General features: G+C 30.8%; 2 protein-coding genes across 4 annotated transcripts; one reads left to right on the plus strand and one right to left on the minus strand.

The window, feature by feature from the left end:
• Nucleotides 1–211: 211 nt before the first annotated feature.
• On the minus strand, nt 212–2,999 carry LOC108738031 (alkylated DNA repair protein alkB homolog 8). Its single transcript, XM_018471242.1, has 4 exons — nt 2,867–2,999; nt 1,318–2,436; nt 738–887; nt 212–663 (listed from the first exon to the last, which is right to left on the minus strand). Exons 1-4 carry the CDS (start codon nt 2,996–2,998, stop codon nt 226–228), a joined length of 1,839 nt encoding a protein of 612 aa, XP_018326744.1. The 5' UTR covers nt 2,999; the 3' UTR covers nt 212–225.
• On the plus strand, nt 2,735–16,036 carry LOC108738029 (THO complex subunit 2). Of its 3 annotated transcripts, XM_025976144.1 has the most exons (22): nt 2,736–3,213; nt 3,289–3,454; nt 3,509–3,646; nt 3,710–3,825; nt 5,077–5,210; nt 5,274–5,530; nt 5,933–6,252; nt 6,755–7,582; nt 7,641–7,758; nt 7,834–8,178; nt 8,314–8,898; nt 9,295–9,822; nt 9,886–9,946; nt 10,000–10,147; nt 10,209–10,407; nt 10,463–10,652; nt 10,866–10,903; nt 13,118–13,279; nt 13,438–13,501; nt 14,077–14,156; nt 14,219–14,283; nt 14,978–16,036. In XM_025976144.1, the coding sequence occupies exons 1-22, from the start codon at nt 3,152–3,154 to the stop codon at nt 15,006–15,008; spliced, it is 4,635 nt and encodes a 1,544-aa protein (XP_025831929.1). In that variant the 5' UTR covers nt 2,736–3,151; the 3' UTR covers nt 15,009–16,036. The 3 variants fall into 3 exon arrangements, 1 of the variants encoding a protein (XP_025831929.1); XR_003231444.1 differs by lacking the exons at nt 13,438–13,501; nt 14,077–14,156; nt 14,219–14,283; nt 14,978–16,036 and having other exon boundaries at nt 2,735–3,213; nt 10,866–12,080; nt 13,118–13,203; XR_003231445.1 differs by lacking the exons at nt 13,118–13,279; nt 13,438–13,501; nt 14,077–14,156; nt 14,219–14,283; nt 14,978–16,036 and adding an exon at nt 12,987–13,055 and having other exon boundaries at nt 2,735–3,213; nt 10,866–12,080.
• The last annotated feature ends 6 nt before the right edge of the window (nt 16,037–16,042 follow it).

Genomic DNA, 16,042 nt, shown 5'->3' on the forward strand with positions numbered 1-16,042 from the left:
TGTTACTTGTATATCGTATCTCCTTCCGATTCATTTTGAATATCACCGGTGTAGATGATGAATTTTTAATTATTATTATAATTAATATAATAATAAACTTTTGATGTGGTCATTTACTATCTGAGTGATACAAAAAAATTAAAAGGAGGACATTAACTGCTATAAGATGATCCTTGTAAGTTGAAAGGTATTGGTTAAATTTAAAAGAACATATATTGCAATATTTTATTTTTTCTCTAAAATAACACACCAGTTCCCTTGATCATAATAACTATGTAACAGTTTACTGTTAAATTGTGCACACATGTTTTCTAGTTCACCTTCTTTGAAAACGTGATAATATCTCAGAAAAGTCTGTGACTCATCTGTACCTGTATTTAAACTTTTACCACTATTTTTCTTTAATTTCCAAGGCACCAAGACATCTTGATGTTTAAATTGAGTTCGATTGGTATGAATCGGTATTTCAACACCATCCACTAAAGTCAGTTTTTCATTACTAACAGCTTCATTTTCTTCACATCTCCTGTTTTTTCGATCTTGCTTCAAATAACTAGATTTTTCATTTCGATGTTTTTGTTCTTTTGCCCAAACATAAACCAGTACTCTACCGCCAGCCTTTAAAATTCGTAATAATTCTCGAATTGCCGAAAATCTTCTTTCCTGAAAATATACAATGTATTATATATAAGTACATAGGTTTGTTAGTTTTATATGAAGGATATGATTTAGCTCACCTCAGTTGATAAATGGTGAATCACTGCAATACTAATTGCACCGTCTGCTACATTATCAAGTAATGGTATTCTTAAGCAATTACCAAGTAATACTTGGTATTGCTTCTCTCTACACACATTTAATAGAGAAATACTTGTATCTAATCCAATCTGAAATAAGTTGCACTCTTATTAGTAGGTTTTAATAAGAGTTGTTTCAAAACCTATGAGCTTTGACCTTGAGGTGCGCAGAAATAATTTCGGCTGCTAAATTCCGCTATTGCTAAATGCAAACAGGCTAACCTCATGCGCATCTCAAAAGTTATGGGCTTTTGAAACACCTTCAGTATGATTTAATCAACTCATAATAAAAATTGACTAACTTTTCGAGAGACTGTAATGAAAATATTAATCGCAAAATTGAATGACAAGTTTGTTGTTACTTTGTAACTTTGAAGAAGTCAAAGTTTAGTAAAACTTGTAATACTTTTAATGAATATATTTTGTAAAAATCTTAGTTCATTCTTTGTTCTATAACTCATTTAAATTATAAAGAAGGTAATACTTGTTTTTCACTTTCTCGACAAAAGTAATAACTCACTTGAAAAATATTTTGACCACAGTTCATGTACTTTCCATTTCCGCAACCAACATCGACTAACAGGGACCCTGTTTCAAATGATTTAATAAAGTCTACAACATTTGGCCACGGTTTATGACGTGTCTCACTGAAATGCTGAGCTATATTTTCGTACACCTTGTGAACATGCGTTTCTTCTACACGCTCTGCTAATTGACCAAACGCAGTGTAAGACTTTTCATGTGTCCTTAGATATGAATCACATTTGCTGTGGAATTTACAACAGCATTTTCCGTTACGTACTTTTCTAAATGTAAATGAAACTCTGATAGCCCGATGAAAAACTGTTAAACCGGCCTTTGTTTGAAGAATGTCCAATTTTCTAGGAGTAATACCGTGAGTATAAGCGTAGCGAGATTCGCCAGACATTATGACAAACGATTTTTGTGGTATTAGTAAAGAATGGTGATCTCCGTTATCATTTTTAAAATCCATAACAATAGCTGATCCCAAAGACAATATAAAAATTGGATCTTCGAATGCACTGTGCGTATCAACATGCGAGGGAATCCCTTGACCCGGCTTATAGCAATTTACGGTCAATTGATCGGGTTCTACAAAAATTAACTGCGGATACGCAATTCTCAATCTTTCCCATAAAATGTCACACTCTTTTGGAATTTTTTCTTCTAATGGACAATTAAGATCTACATTATTTATGTCATATTTAAATTCGTATCCGTAATGTTTGACTTGTCTGTGTTTCAATGAGCTTCCTAATCGATTGAAGTCGTTTAATGCCAGGAAAGCCCGTTCCTCGCTATCAGTTATAAAATTTTCTAGTATTATTAATCCATTTGGAGGATCTGAATCATGTTTTAAATTTGCTTCGATTAAACTTTCTGGGATATTTTCGACAAATGATAAAAAGACTGGCTTTAAGTATTGCGCAATGTTAAGTACGCCGTTTATATTATTGAAAGCTTTCGTTGAACATTTAATGTCGTCAAATGAAACAAAGCAACATGATTTTCCTGGTAACATAAGAATTTGTTCTATTTTTCCATATTTTGAAAAATGTTCGTATACTACTTCTTCTGATAATCCATTTACCAACCCACTGTTGCAGATTCCTATGTGCTAAAAATCATGAAAGTCTAATAAATCTAATTGTAAGTATATGCTAATTGAGAGTGCTGAACTATTTCAGTTTTCAGCATGTATTCAGTTTAAAATCAGTTTATTGAACACGCCATTTTTCTCACGTTACGATCAAATTATAGTTAAATAATAAATAGTACATTAATGAAATTTTATAACAAATTAAAACTATTAGGAATGAGAAATGATTATGAACTTTAAACTTGCGAACAATAGTTGTATTGAGTTTTTTTTTTCAAATTATCAATACAATAATATTTCTCCCATAGAAAATAGGTATGTATCTGTCAACATACACATTTTTAATCATTTTCATGATTTCAAGAGATTTGATTCTCTCACCAATTGTTTATTCTAACTTTTATTGTAGAATGGTGGATAGTTTCAGAAAATAATAGTTTTTGCATACCTTTGTAGGAAATATAGTGCATTTTGCTCCAGTTTGTTTTGTTAACGTATGCTGATATTTACGTTGCTTTTTTTTACTCGGGGATGATAGACCTTCTGGACGTTTTTGAATAATATTTTCAGCCAGTTCCATTGCAATAACCACAACGGTAATGTTTATCAAATTTGTGAAAATGCTGCCTACCCGATATTTCACGAAAAAATAATTCAAAACGGCTATTGAGCTACAATTTTACCGATAGAAGAGCAAACGTGTGCATGTGTGCATTTATGAACATTTAAGAAAATGGCTGATACGTTAAATTCGGAAATTTGGAAAAACTGGGATAAAACTGGAAAGACTGAATTGTAAGTAAATTAAATGAGAAACTGTATATATATAACCTGCAGATTTGTAGAGTGTACTTCTTTCATCTTTTTCAGTACAAAAACGTGTGTGCAACTATTAAAAGATGAAAAATGTAGTCCTACATTTGATAAAAAGGGGAAATTCAGTAATCTTTCTGGATATATCAATGCCCTTATATCAAATGGAATCAAAGGAGTAATTAAAAGGGAAACCGTGATAACTATATTACAAGAACTTATTGTATGTAAAATACAAATTACTGATGCACATATTGCTTTGACATTGATTTTTTAGACTCTTCATAGCGATGTACCTTCATTAATATTAGATATTTTAAATGTAAGTGATGCGGAAACATCTGTGTTTGATGGACAAAAGGAAGAATCTAAAGAACGTCAGAATTTCTGTTACTTAGTTAAAGAATGTGAAAAGGTATTTTATAACTACATTATAATAATTGTGTAGGTGATATAAACTTTATTATTTAATTTACAGTTTTTATCAGACAAGCTGTTAAAAGAAAGGCTTGAAATTGATACCTTACAGGAAGTGGGTATCCTAAAAAATAGAAGCTTTTATACAAAATTTATCAAGGTCAAAACAAAACTATAGTAAGTAATATTATTAACTTGATATTTTTTTAGCATCCTGCGTAAATGAAACAAGTATTTTATTTTGTTTTCTTTTTAGTAAACTTGAGATTAACTTAATCCAGGTGCTCTTTTTTTCTAAAAAAATACTAAAATTACTAATAGCTTCACAAAGCACAATAACTTAGAAGTACTTTTTTGGTAAGGTACTTTTCAACAGTGCAAAAGCAAAATGTATTTAATAAACTCTTCTATTTTTTAAGTAGAAAGTAGAAGCTTTGAGGAATACGTACATATTTATTGAATATCTATGTATTAACCTAAAGGATGCTCACAAACATCAGTGGTTCTAACCTGAAAGTATTTTCATGTAAATTACAATTCGTACTAACAGAATTAGTTGACCATCACTGTGCTGTTTTGCTACACCTCTTGTGTACTTATGTACAGACTGCCCAAGTTCACTCAACTTAGCAAAATCTCATTGGAATTGTCTCGAACTTATCACTGTACTTTCAGCATTTCAGCTAATGCTCACATCTTACAGTTGTTTGTGTGTGCTGGTTTTTATTTCCGCGTTTTTCCAACGTTACTAAGTTGTACGATAAGCAGTAGACGCAAGGGAAACTGAAATCATCAACAAATCTCTTATTTTTTACATTTTTTACGGATAATTAATAACGCTTTCCATATTGATATGACGTGAAAAATATTCGTAAAACAATTGGCATTGCTATAATGCTATAAACTAAAATAATATGTTTAAATAGGATTTTTAAGTGATCATATTTTGAACTCTAGTATCCCAAAATATTTTTCTACATACTAAGACTATTGAAACAAATAAACAAGTACTGGTGAAAAATAAAAGGTACATGTGTCTATAAAGTTTAAAAACAATCGAAAAAGATCATTGTAACACATGATTAAAAGCATAAGGATGCTTCCCACAAATTGATGCACTTACTTTTCATAACTTTGTTATAGGTTTTTATATTGATTTCAGATATCACCGTCCTTAGATTAATGTGTACATGTGCACATATATCTATATATTACTTCAATTCAATAAATTATTAATATTTCTTTTTCTAAAGCTGTTGAATAAATAGTACTTAAAAGTTCAGAAAATATTATTAAATTGTTATTAGTTATACTCTCCAAATTTTTTTAAAAACGACAGGAACCCTATCCACTTTTACCTTGCCATTGTCTTAGGTTTTATTCGTTATTTCCTCTGTATTTTTATTTTGATAATTTATTTACTTTTAGTTATAAGCAGCGAAAATTTAACTTGTTTAGAGAAGAGAGTGAAGGCTTTGCTAAACTAATAACGGAGTTAAATCAAGAATTCAGCCAGAAAACATCACATACACAGTTATTAGATATAGTAAAATCATTAATTGGTAAATAAAAATTTACATATTGTGTTACATAGAAGTCTCATGAAAATGGTTTGCATTTTACAGGCTGTTTCAACTTAGATCCCAACAGGGTGTTAGATGTAATTCTAGAAAGTTTTGAAAACAAGCCTGAGGATTCAAAGATATTTATTCCTCTTGTTAAATCATACATGAATGACCCAAAAATAATTGCTGAAGTCTTGGGTTCAAAATACACGTTTTATCAAACTTCGGGAGATTCTACAGTTCCTAAAGCACTATACATACTGACAGCTCAACTGTTACAACATAACTTGGTATACTTAGATGACATATATGTCTGGGTAAGAAGTATTTAAATTTATGAACGATTTAGTTTTTTGGAAATAAAATTGGGTTTTTACATTTTTTCTGAATGCTTTTGTATAGTTGATGCATCCTATAATTACAATTTGTAATTCAGAAAAATGAAAAATAACAATTTGTTACTATAAACGTTTTGAATAAAATATTACATATTATAACTATTAACAATCCTTTATATAACTAAATAATTATTATTTATTTTTTACTCTATTGAATTATTTAATTGTATAAGAGTATGCAAATCTTGCATATTTTGTTTTTTTTTTTATTAAAGTATTTTCTCAGTGTTGGGAAAGTCTTTGTATCATACTGTTTAAAATACATTACGTGATTTCTCTAAATACTTTATACCGAAAAATTATTTTATTTTAACTGTTTAGTTAACTCCTGAAGACAGGATTATGCACAAAGAATGGGAAACGGACATGCGTGCTGCTAAAGAGTATGTAAGAAAATTGCAGGTAATATCATTAAACGCCAAAGAAAAGGAAGATACTCCCGACGAAAAAGAAAATTCTATTGATAAATATTCAAATAATCAGAAATTATGTCTTTGCGAAGCCCTGCTGGAAATAGGAGATTGGAACAATGCCGCCCTCATAATAAGACGCTTACCTGAACATTATGCCCTGGAATATCAACCTGTCGCAAAAGCGTTATGTAATCTCTTAAATTATATTATCGAACCGGTGTACAGAGAGTAAGTAAAAAGTATTTTTTTACACATTATTATTATTATTATTAAGATGTGATATGTGTAAGTTACCTGATGTTTATGAAATTATTAGATATTTATAACTTTTTGAAGTGAAAACTTCTAACGGCGTTGAGTGATTTTTGGTAAGGTCAATACACCACAGTCTCAAATTTCAAATTAATTTTAGTGATTTTAATTTACACATTATGAAATTTGAATTTGTGATACTATAGTAATTGGAAGATAAAAAAAACTGCTGATTTAAGAATATAAAAAATTAAATAAAAAAAAAATGACATCAGAACTATAAAGTGAAATAGTTTACTGAAAATATTAATCTGAAGAGATTATTGTATTATTTACATCAAATTATAAAAATAAAGTAAAAATATTTTTCAAATTCTGATACCAAAAGGTCTTCTTCGTGTATACCTATGTGAAGGGCATATACATGTTTATTGGTGAACATCAGTTATAGTTAATGCAAATGTTTTTTGTCTTTTAGAAATTGTAAGTTGGGTAACAAGATAAAAGGTAGACCCATACATCCACCAAAGACCCTTTCAAACTTGAAACTCGTCACCACTTTTCAAGAACTAGCTGACGTAGCATTCCCGATGTTAGTAACTCTAGGCCCTTCTTTGCGTTTCGATTCGGTTCTTATGTACAAAATAATTCGTGTGTGTCGTGCGGTATTGGCATCATATGGGATTGATAACGCCCACTGTTCACCTCCAGAAGGTGCTACCCTTTATCACGATATTATAACTCTCCTCGATTCAACCGTATTACCTGCATTATCGTACCTTGATTGTAATTGTTGCGTTGCTGAAGAAATATGGAACATATTGAAATTGTATCCATACACAATTCGATATTGCCTGTACAGTCGATGGAAAAATGAGACTTACGCCCTGTATCCGGAATTGTTAAGGAAACGAGGTGATGCTGAGAAACAGATCAAGAACATCATGAAACGGGTTAGCAAAGAAAATGTAAAACCCGTGGGAAGGCATATCGGGAAATTAACGCACAGTTCGCCGGGTTTCCTCTTTGATTACGTTCTTTTACAAATACAAGTCTACGATAATTTAATACATCCCGTTGTCGATTCTTTAAAATACTTGACCAGCCTCTCATATGACGTGTTGGGCTTCTGTTTGATAGAGTCATTATCAAACGCAGACAAAAAGAGAGTTAAGCACGATAGCACATCTATATCAAATTGGCTGCAGTCATTGTCTAGTTTTTGTGGTGCTGTGTTCAAGAAATACAATATAGAACTGACGGGACTGTTGCAATATGTAGCTAATCAACTAAAAGCACAAAAAAGGTTGGTACTGGAATCATGAATGAAAAATTAATGTGATCGTTTATGTGGACTTTTTTAGCTTGGATCTGCTTATATTAAAAGAAATCGTACAGAAGATGGCGGGTGTCGAAGCGGCAGAAGATTTAACTATAGATCAGCTCAATGCTATGGCCGGTGGAGAATTACTGAAAGCGGAGGTGAGATTTACACGAATTTATATTAAACGTATTAAAAATAAATGTTCCATTATTATATGTTTCTTCGAATTTTAGGCCGGCAATTTTAGTCAAGTTCGTAATACCAAAAAATCATCTTTGCGTTTAAAGGAAGCAATGTCTGATCAAAATCTCGCAGTCGCATTGTGTTTATTGATGGCGCAACAGAAATACTGTATTGTATACAAAGAGACACAAAAGAGTCACTTGAAATTAGTCGGCAAATTGTCCGATCAGTGTCAGGATACTTTAGTTCAATTTGGCACATTTTTGGGTTCTACTTTATCCGTGGACGAATACGTCAACAAACTACCTTCTATACAAAGTATGCTTCTCGATTATCACATACCTAACGAAGTGGCGTTTTTCCTGGCTAGACCGATGTTTAATCACGCCATCAACGTAAGTCTTTTATAACTATGGGTGTGATAAAAGTTGAAATTTTGGTATAAGTTGGCTGTTAATCTTCCATGTTTTCATATATTTTTAATGATCGATTATCTCTTATTTTTGACTATGCCATTTCTTTTCTCTTAGATAAAATATGATCAATTACGAAAAACAGATGGTAACTATAAAAAATTTTCTACTCAAGCCAGACATCAAAAGTACATCGAAGCTGTGAAAGAAATAATGGAGCCGATTCATAAATCGGTCATTCCGTTACACCCAGCTAAGGTTTGGGAGGATATTTCTCCTCAGTTTCTCACCACTTTCTGGTCTCTTACCATGTATGATCTATATGTTCCTGAAGAGACGTATCAACAAGTAATCAACAAGATTAAGCAACAGTCACTATCAATTCTCGACAGTAATACGACCAAAGGTAAAAAGGAACAAGAACGTTACATAACGTTAATGGAAAAGCTACAAGAGGAGAAGAAAAAGCAACATGAGCATGTAGATAAAGTTTTACACAGACTGATGCAAGAGAAGGACTCGTGGTTCTTGTCGAAGTCTGTTAAATCAGCCAAAAACGAAACAATTACTAGATTCCTACAGTTATGTTTATTTCCTCGTTGTACATTTACCGCAGTGGACGCTATTTATTGCGCCAAATTTGTTCATACGATTCACATGCTGAAGACTGCAAATTTTTCAACTCTGCTGTGCTACGATAGGGTAAGTGATACTTTTTAAAATATGAAAAATTTAGGAAAATGAAAAAATTAAAAAAAGATCTAAATTTAAGGTGTTATACCAAATACACTGGTTTACATTAATTATTTATCTGTTTGCTTTTAAATTGTTTCAATTGTTTAGCGTAGAACGTAATAAGCATAAAGATACCAAAACAAATTGTTAGAAAAAATACCTTGTTCTTTAAAATGGATTTTTGGAAATGCATTACATCGTCAATAAAATAAAAAAAAAACAACAATATTCCAATAAATAAAAGTATGTATAAAGTAGTCTTGTCACTTGGTACCAAATATTTACTTGTATCATGAAATCAAATAATATTTTTGTTAATATTAAGTGTATTAATGTTATTGACTTAACATTTTTTTATATTAGTTATTCTGCGACGTCACATACTCCGTAACATCCTGTACTGAGAACGAAGCAATGAGATACGGTCGATTTTTGTACGCAATGTTGGAGACAGTTATGCACTGGCATAAATCGAAGGAAGTTTTTGAAAAAGAATGCGCCAATTATCCCGGCTTTGTGACGAAATTTCGTGTTAGTAATCAATATTCTGACAACTTAGACAAGGTTTGTTACGAAAATTTCCGACACGTGTGCCACAAGTGGCATTTTAAGCTTGCAAAAGCACTTATCATATGCCTTGAATCTAAAGATTATGTACAAATCCGAAATGCTCTAATCATCTTGATTAAGATTATTCCATTCTTCCCCGTATTGTCAAAACTTAGTCAAGTAATTGAAAAGAAAATGGAAAAAGTTCGAGACGAAGAAAAGAATAAGCGGCAGGATTTGTTTACTCTCGCTACGAGTTATTTAGGTCAATTGAAACAAAGAATCGCTGGCGGACACATGATGAAGGAAAGCGACTTCCATCAAATTCCCGAAAAAGAAAAAGTTAGTAAATTTTAATTAAACTAAATAGAATTCATCGATACTTATTGCTTTATTTTTTATCAGGTATCCAAAAGTCATTCTGACGGTTCTAAATCTGAAAATAAGCACAACGGAGAAGTGAAAAGTAAGTTCAGTTTTATACCGGTTTTTTTATTATTAGTATTATTTTTCATTTAGTTATAGAAACGGACGATTCAAAAGAAAATTCATCCAGAAGTTCCAAGGACAGGTCAGAAAGTAAAAGAAATCGCCCAAATGTAGAAGATATTTCAAAATCTTCATCAAAACAACAAATATCATCTGCTAATAATTCAGAAACTAATTTGTAAGAAAAAATTACTCTTATTATAAAAATTGAAATATTTTACATTTAATTTCGTTTGAAGGACAAAAGACAAAAATTCAGATAAAGAAAGGACTCCAAAAGAAGATAGTAAAGATAAGCATTCCAGAAAAGAAGAAAAGAGAGACGAGATGGAGAGGGATCGTGATAGAGGAGGAGACCGTGAAAAAGATCGAGATCGTGAAAAGCGTAAAGAAAGGAAAGAGGAAAAAATATCTATTAAAGATGATAGGTCGTACAGGGTAAGTTTTTTATTACTTTTTTATAACGTTAATTAAGGAAGTTAAATGAAATTAGGAGGATCGTTTTATTGAAATGGTCAGTCCAAAAGAGGATATTCGATACTCGACTGATGGAGATCGATATTACGACGATCGTGGAACTAGCCATTATTACCATGATATCCGTGAGGACAGAGAAATAGGTGTCAGTAATTCAAATAGTTCGAGTGTGAGGCAGAGCCAGGAGACAGTGGAACCCGACAGAGGTCAGTAATAACATTCTTACCTAGCTATTATATCCGCATTCATTATCAGGTTTCCTATTTTTTAACTTTTCACAGGTAGTATTAGTGAATAATTATATTTTATACCATGAAATAGACTTTCAAGTCCCCCAGTTTCATTGTGTTTATTGTAAACGAATCACTTTTCTGTGGGTGATTAAAGTGGTTCCTTGTAATTTTTTTGTTTTTTCATAGACGTTAAACGAAGAAAAATGGACACCACATCCTCGAAGGTTAGTATTGGAGTGAGATAGCATCGCTGCATCTTTTAGGGTCCCCTCCCCGTGTTCCTCTTCAACTTTCTACTACATACACTATCCGGCGTTGTTGAGAAAAAAAATCAAAAAACCACCTTGGGAGATTGGGCTGAACTGAGTCTCTTTAAAAATAGAAAATAAAAGCTTAGTCGTGTTTTAAAGGAAAAGTGCTTCAAATGATAAGAGACTTGGCTAATGTGTTATTGAACTGTCATCGCGTTCTAAATTTATGTGCTTTTATGTTGTTCAACCGCGCGCTTCTACGTTTTGTTTTCTTTTATGTTATCGCGATATTTTATTTTTCTTCGTTTATTTGTCGAAGAAGATGGAAGAGTTTGGAAATATCATCATTCATTGGTTGTTTCGGATCTTAGAAAAATCTTCAGCACAGTTATTAATTTTAAAATCACCTTTAAAAAATTGGGATCCAAATATTAATCAAAGAGAATAATCATCATCGTACTTGAAGTACAGTAAACGATCGATCCTACCCATAAATCATTTATGGATCACATTAAAATTGCTACTACCTATTTTGTGGATTTGGAATTTAAAAAAACTAATATATCATGTGGAAAATGAAGGATGGCACTGCTATTATAAAACAAGAAATATTTTTAAAACCAAAATCTGTGGACTGACGGAACAGATATTTATCAAAAGATGAAATAAAATTGAAAAATGGTATTTGGAATAATGAAAAGAATACATTCCGTGCCCATGCAGATGCTTTGAAATTGCAGCATTGTATTCCGGATTTCGTTATGATATAATATCCAATATTTTCCTGTTGCTGTTACCAATTTCCATTATGACGCCAAAAGTTGCCAATTTCCATTATAACGTCAAATTAGAAATTAAGGAGTGTTATTGTATAACTTGGAACGAGAAGGAAGTCATGATTAAAAGCCGTCCAACTTGTCCATTCCGAGAAGTTTTTGATGCGTTTATCTTTCATCTTGAGTCCATTCATCAGCAGAAATGATGGAACTATGGAAGAAGATTAGCTACCGAAGATACCTCGATTATTGTGACGAATCTCTGAAGATATATGCGGGGTTTCGTGCGATTTGTTTAAAAGACCAATAGTGTTAAAAAGATTATCAGCCCAATCTTCCACTTTTGTTTTGGTATGGGGTGGGATCAAATGCAGGTAAGTAATTAGATTAAGAGTATGTTAGGAAAGCCGAAGTGGATGAAAGATTATTGAAATTGAAAAAATATTTTACGGCACAATTGTGGGTCAATTATGCAATACTGTTTTTGCATTTTATCATTACAAAATATTTATTTTTTATCCATATTTTTGCAAGACTTGCCTAGTAAACTAGTTTATTATTTATATTACAATAGATATGTCGGAATTGAAATAAAATTTTACATAGGCTTAATAAATGAAAATACATGCGTACAGGTGCAATTATATAAAAAGAGAAAAAACTTATGACAGCTCAAATTTTGTGAAGAATAGTGCATATATATTTCTGAAAAAACCAAAAATTATCAACATTTAAAGAATAATAGAATGAAAAGGCTCGTCGAAATCAAAAATGAACATTTACTTATTTGAAACAAGGTGCCTCTTTTTATCCTTCATCTTGATTTTAAAAAGTTGTTTTAATAATTACTATTTACTTTTTGTAGTACTTTTTTTTAAAAAATTATTTTTTTATACTTATCTAATTGGCATATCTAGTTTAAAAAGTAAAATCAATAATAACATTTTTCATAAAATAATACCGCTGTTATTTTATCTTATAGAATCATACAAAGTTTGTTAATTGACTGATTTCAAAATATATTTGTTACTGAAAATAATTACTTTAATTACCAAATTTATTAAATAATTGAAGTTAATCCCTCTTGTATTCGAAATGCTGAAAAATTATAGATACTTTTAATAAAAGGATGAATTAGTGGGGCCATTTATTATCAAATTGCAGCAAAGTCAAAATTAATTAAATAAGTAGAAATTAATGTTCATTGTTGATTTAGTTATCGATTACTAAATATATTAAAAAGAGTATAAATGTTTCTTTTGATGAAATGCTGGAGTTAGGCCGATTAGGTTAATAAACGAAGGCAAGTCACAAATTGGTGGCTGGAGGCGTAGCAGCTGGACAGCGCACCTGTGCCCTGTACCTGCTAGCCCCGCTTTCCTTCCTAATGCTGTGCCCTGGTTGTCTGCAGAGCTCTAAGTATGAAGAACGCAAAGTGCAACAGCAATCGGCCGATTATTACATTGACAAACCCGATAAAAAGGAGCGATCGTCTAAGACCAAAGAGAAACGCGAGAAGATGAGCGACGAAGAGAAGGAATTGCGAAAGGAACGAAAAATTGGGCGTAAAAGGGTAAAACATAAGTTTCTGATTCATTTGATTATTTTAAACACATTGCAAAGAAAAGTTTTTAACTTGGTATATTTGGTAATACTATCACAAAAAAAAATTATTAGATAATTACATGTATGTGGTTAATTAAAGATATAATTATTTGCTTATTATCGTAGGATCGTACGGAGGAAGCATTAAATCAAGCTGCAGAAATGAAAAGAAGAAGGGAAGAGGAAAAAGGCAAGTAAATAATGTAAATACTGATGTAATAGGAAGCAAACATTACTGTCAAAAAAAAAAATGTTTTTTTTTTGTTTACTTTCATTATACTGCCTTAAAAATCAATATTTCGCCGTTACGATGTATTTAGTACTTTTCCATTTGTATTAGCAGAAAAGATATTCTTTTTATTTGTATATTCACTCTGGTTAAATGCATGGTTCAATGTTATGTATTGTGCGCATTCCGTAAATCTTGAACTGTTAAGTATAGTTTCATTAGCAAGAGTTAGAGTTAGCTAACCCAATACTAAGAAAAGCTATTTTGAAAAACTAAGAAATTCCCAGAAACAAACAAGAATTTATCACTTTAAAATTTTCATTACTGTTTTATGTATTTGTTATAGTCTTTTTAATGAGTATGTGTTTATGTTTTTGTATGTTTATTTTCTTATTATAGATAAACAGACATTCGTTAACGTGAACAAATCTATAATGTGAACAGGTGTTTTTTGCTCACTTTATCGAGGTTTAGTGTATTATATATCTTAATGTTTTTGATGTTTTTTGTTATCTATAGTTGCTTTTTCTTTTCAGCTGCAAAATTGCTTTCTCATTCCAATGGCGAATATTTGGAGACGTCACCTCATCCACGGGAAAAGCACCATCATACTAGAGTAATTTTAACAATGTTGGGTTTAAGTAAACATTTATTAATGAATTTATTCTCTTTCTCTAGGAAAAGTCCCCTTATCTCAGAGAACGTGAGAGGTCACATGATAGGGTGGAGGTACGAGATAAACAATATCCTTTTAAAACATTATGTACTGGTTCACTACAAACTTTTTTCTACACTAACAGATAATTATCTGGAAACAAAAACGTATGGATTATTTTCTTACATACTCATTCTAAACTTCTGTTAATAACTTACAGCTTTTTACATAAGTCTGTAGGTACATATGCAACACCAAATTGTAGTTAACGTCTAGAACCCAGGTTATTCTCCGCCCTTCTGTATCCCTGTATCTGTTTTTAATATGTTTCTAACTAGCTCTTCATGTTTCAGAAGTTGTATCATCCTACTATCCCTTCTTTTGCTTACTGTATGACACATCTCCGCATTTGAAATAACTTCTTTTTATTTTATTTTGTTAAAACCGTTTCTATCCTACGATATTCTTATTATACGTCTCTATCGCTTTTCCTTCCTCTTTTTTATCAAATTTTAAGTGATTGTTCATGAAAGTTTTACCTACCAAGTCGATCATTGTTGAAAATTTTTAATTTTCACCTAACATTTTCTAGATATTGTAATGCTAATAATTCCATTTGGTAAATTTCTTTTATAACGCTTTTTAACTGCCATAAATAAAAACAAAGTAGTGAGTTACGCTTGGATTTAAAGAAATGTTGTCCGATACATTATAAAAACAATGACCACTAAGAACATCTTAATTATTTACATTATAAAAATGTTTTCCTTAATGATACATACCAGACGTGGAACGGAGGGTAAAAGAAGATGATTAAAAGCCGTATTTACACAGTAATTAATAATAATGATGATGTTGTGTCCTCAGTTTTAATTTTAAATAATTTTGGAGTCGCCCAATTCTGTATTAAGGCTTAAAACAATTGTTGGAAATATTGTTTTTTATTCCTTTTTAAGAAAAGTAAACTGGATTTTGTTGTACAAACACTGGCATTGGTCAGTTTTAATATATAGTAATACATAGTATAAATTTCTTAAAATTATATTTTTTCATGTAAGAAAAAATAGATCTTCGAACTTATTAAACAGTTCTTTGTAATTAATAAATGCGGCAAAATAAAAAACCTTTTTTTTTCTAAGAAGTGCATTGTATTTGACGTGACTAGTACAAGTTGCGGTATAAAATTGCATCTTAATTTTATTAATTCAAACACATATGGTTAACCTAACTATCACACTTTACATGTATGCATTTACCCGATAAATAATAGTATGTTTTATAATACTACATCTTAAAAAATTTAACAGTTTTTAAAAGTTGTAATACATATTTTTAATGTGTAAGCGACTTTATTGCAGGTAATTTGAGGAAGGCTGTGTAATCTTGTATTTATTTACAACTTAAATATTAATTATTTTGATAACGATCTTTGTATAATTATATACAACAAAAATGTAATTACTATACATCAGATACAAAATATTAGTTTATGGGTCCACATACAACAATATTAATGATCATACAACAAAAATATTGAAAGGACTAAAATTTTCGTTACAAAAATTTATATACACGACTGGCATAGCACTTGTATTTAATTACATTACTATTATTAGTTTTCTAAATAATTAATATAATCCCAGGGTGGTCCTTATTATAGCAAATAAAAAATATATATATTCTTCAAGTTTCATGTACCAATCGTAATATGAACTGGTACCAACTTGCAGTGTAAGTTTTCAGTTATCAATTTTTTATTCTAGTCAAAATAAATGCTCAACAAATTTGAAACTTGTCAGACCTTATACAATTTTTACAGATTTTTTACTATTATAAATGTAATTAAA

This window comes from Agrilus planipennis, unplaced genomic scaffold, assembly GCF_000699045.2.
Source record: "Agrilus planipennis isolate EAB-ADULT unplaced genomic scaffold, Apla_2.0 scaffold189, whole genome shotgun sequence".
In the NCBI taxonomy this organism is placed as follows: domain Eukaryota; kingdom Metazoa; phylum Arthropoda; class Insecta; order Coleoptera; family Buprestidae; genus Agrilus; species Agrilus planipennis.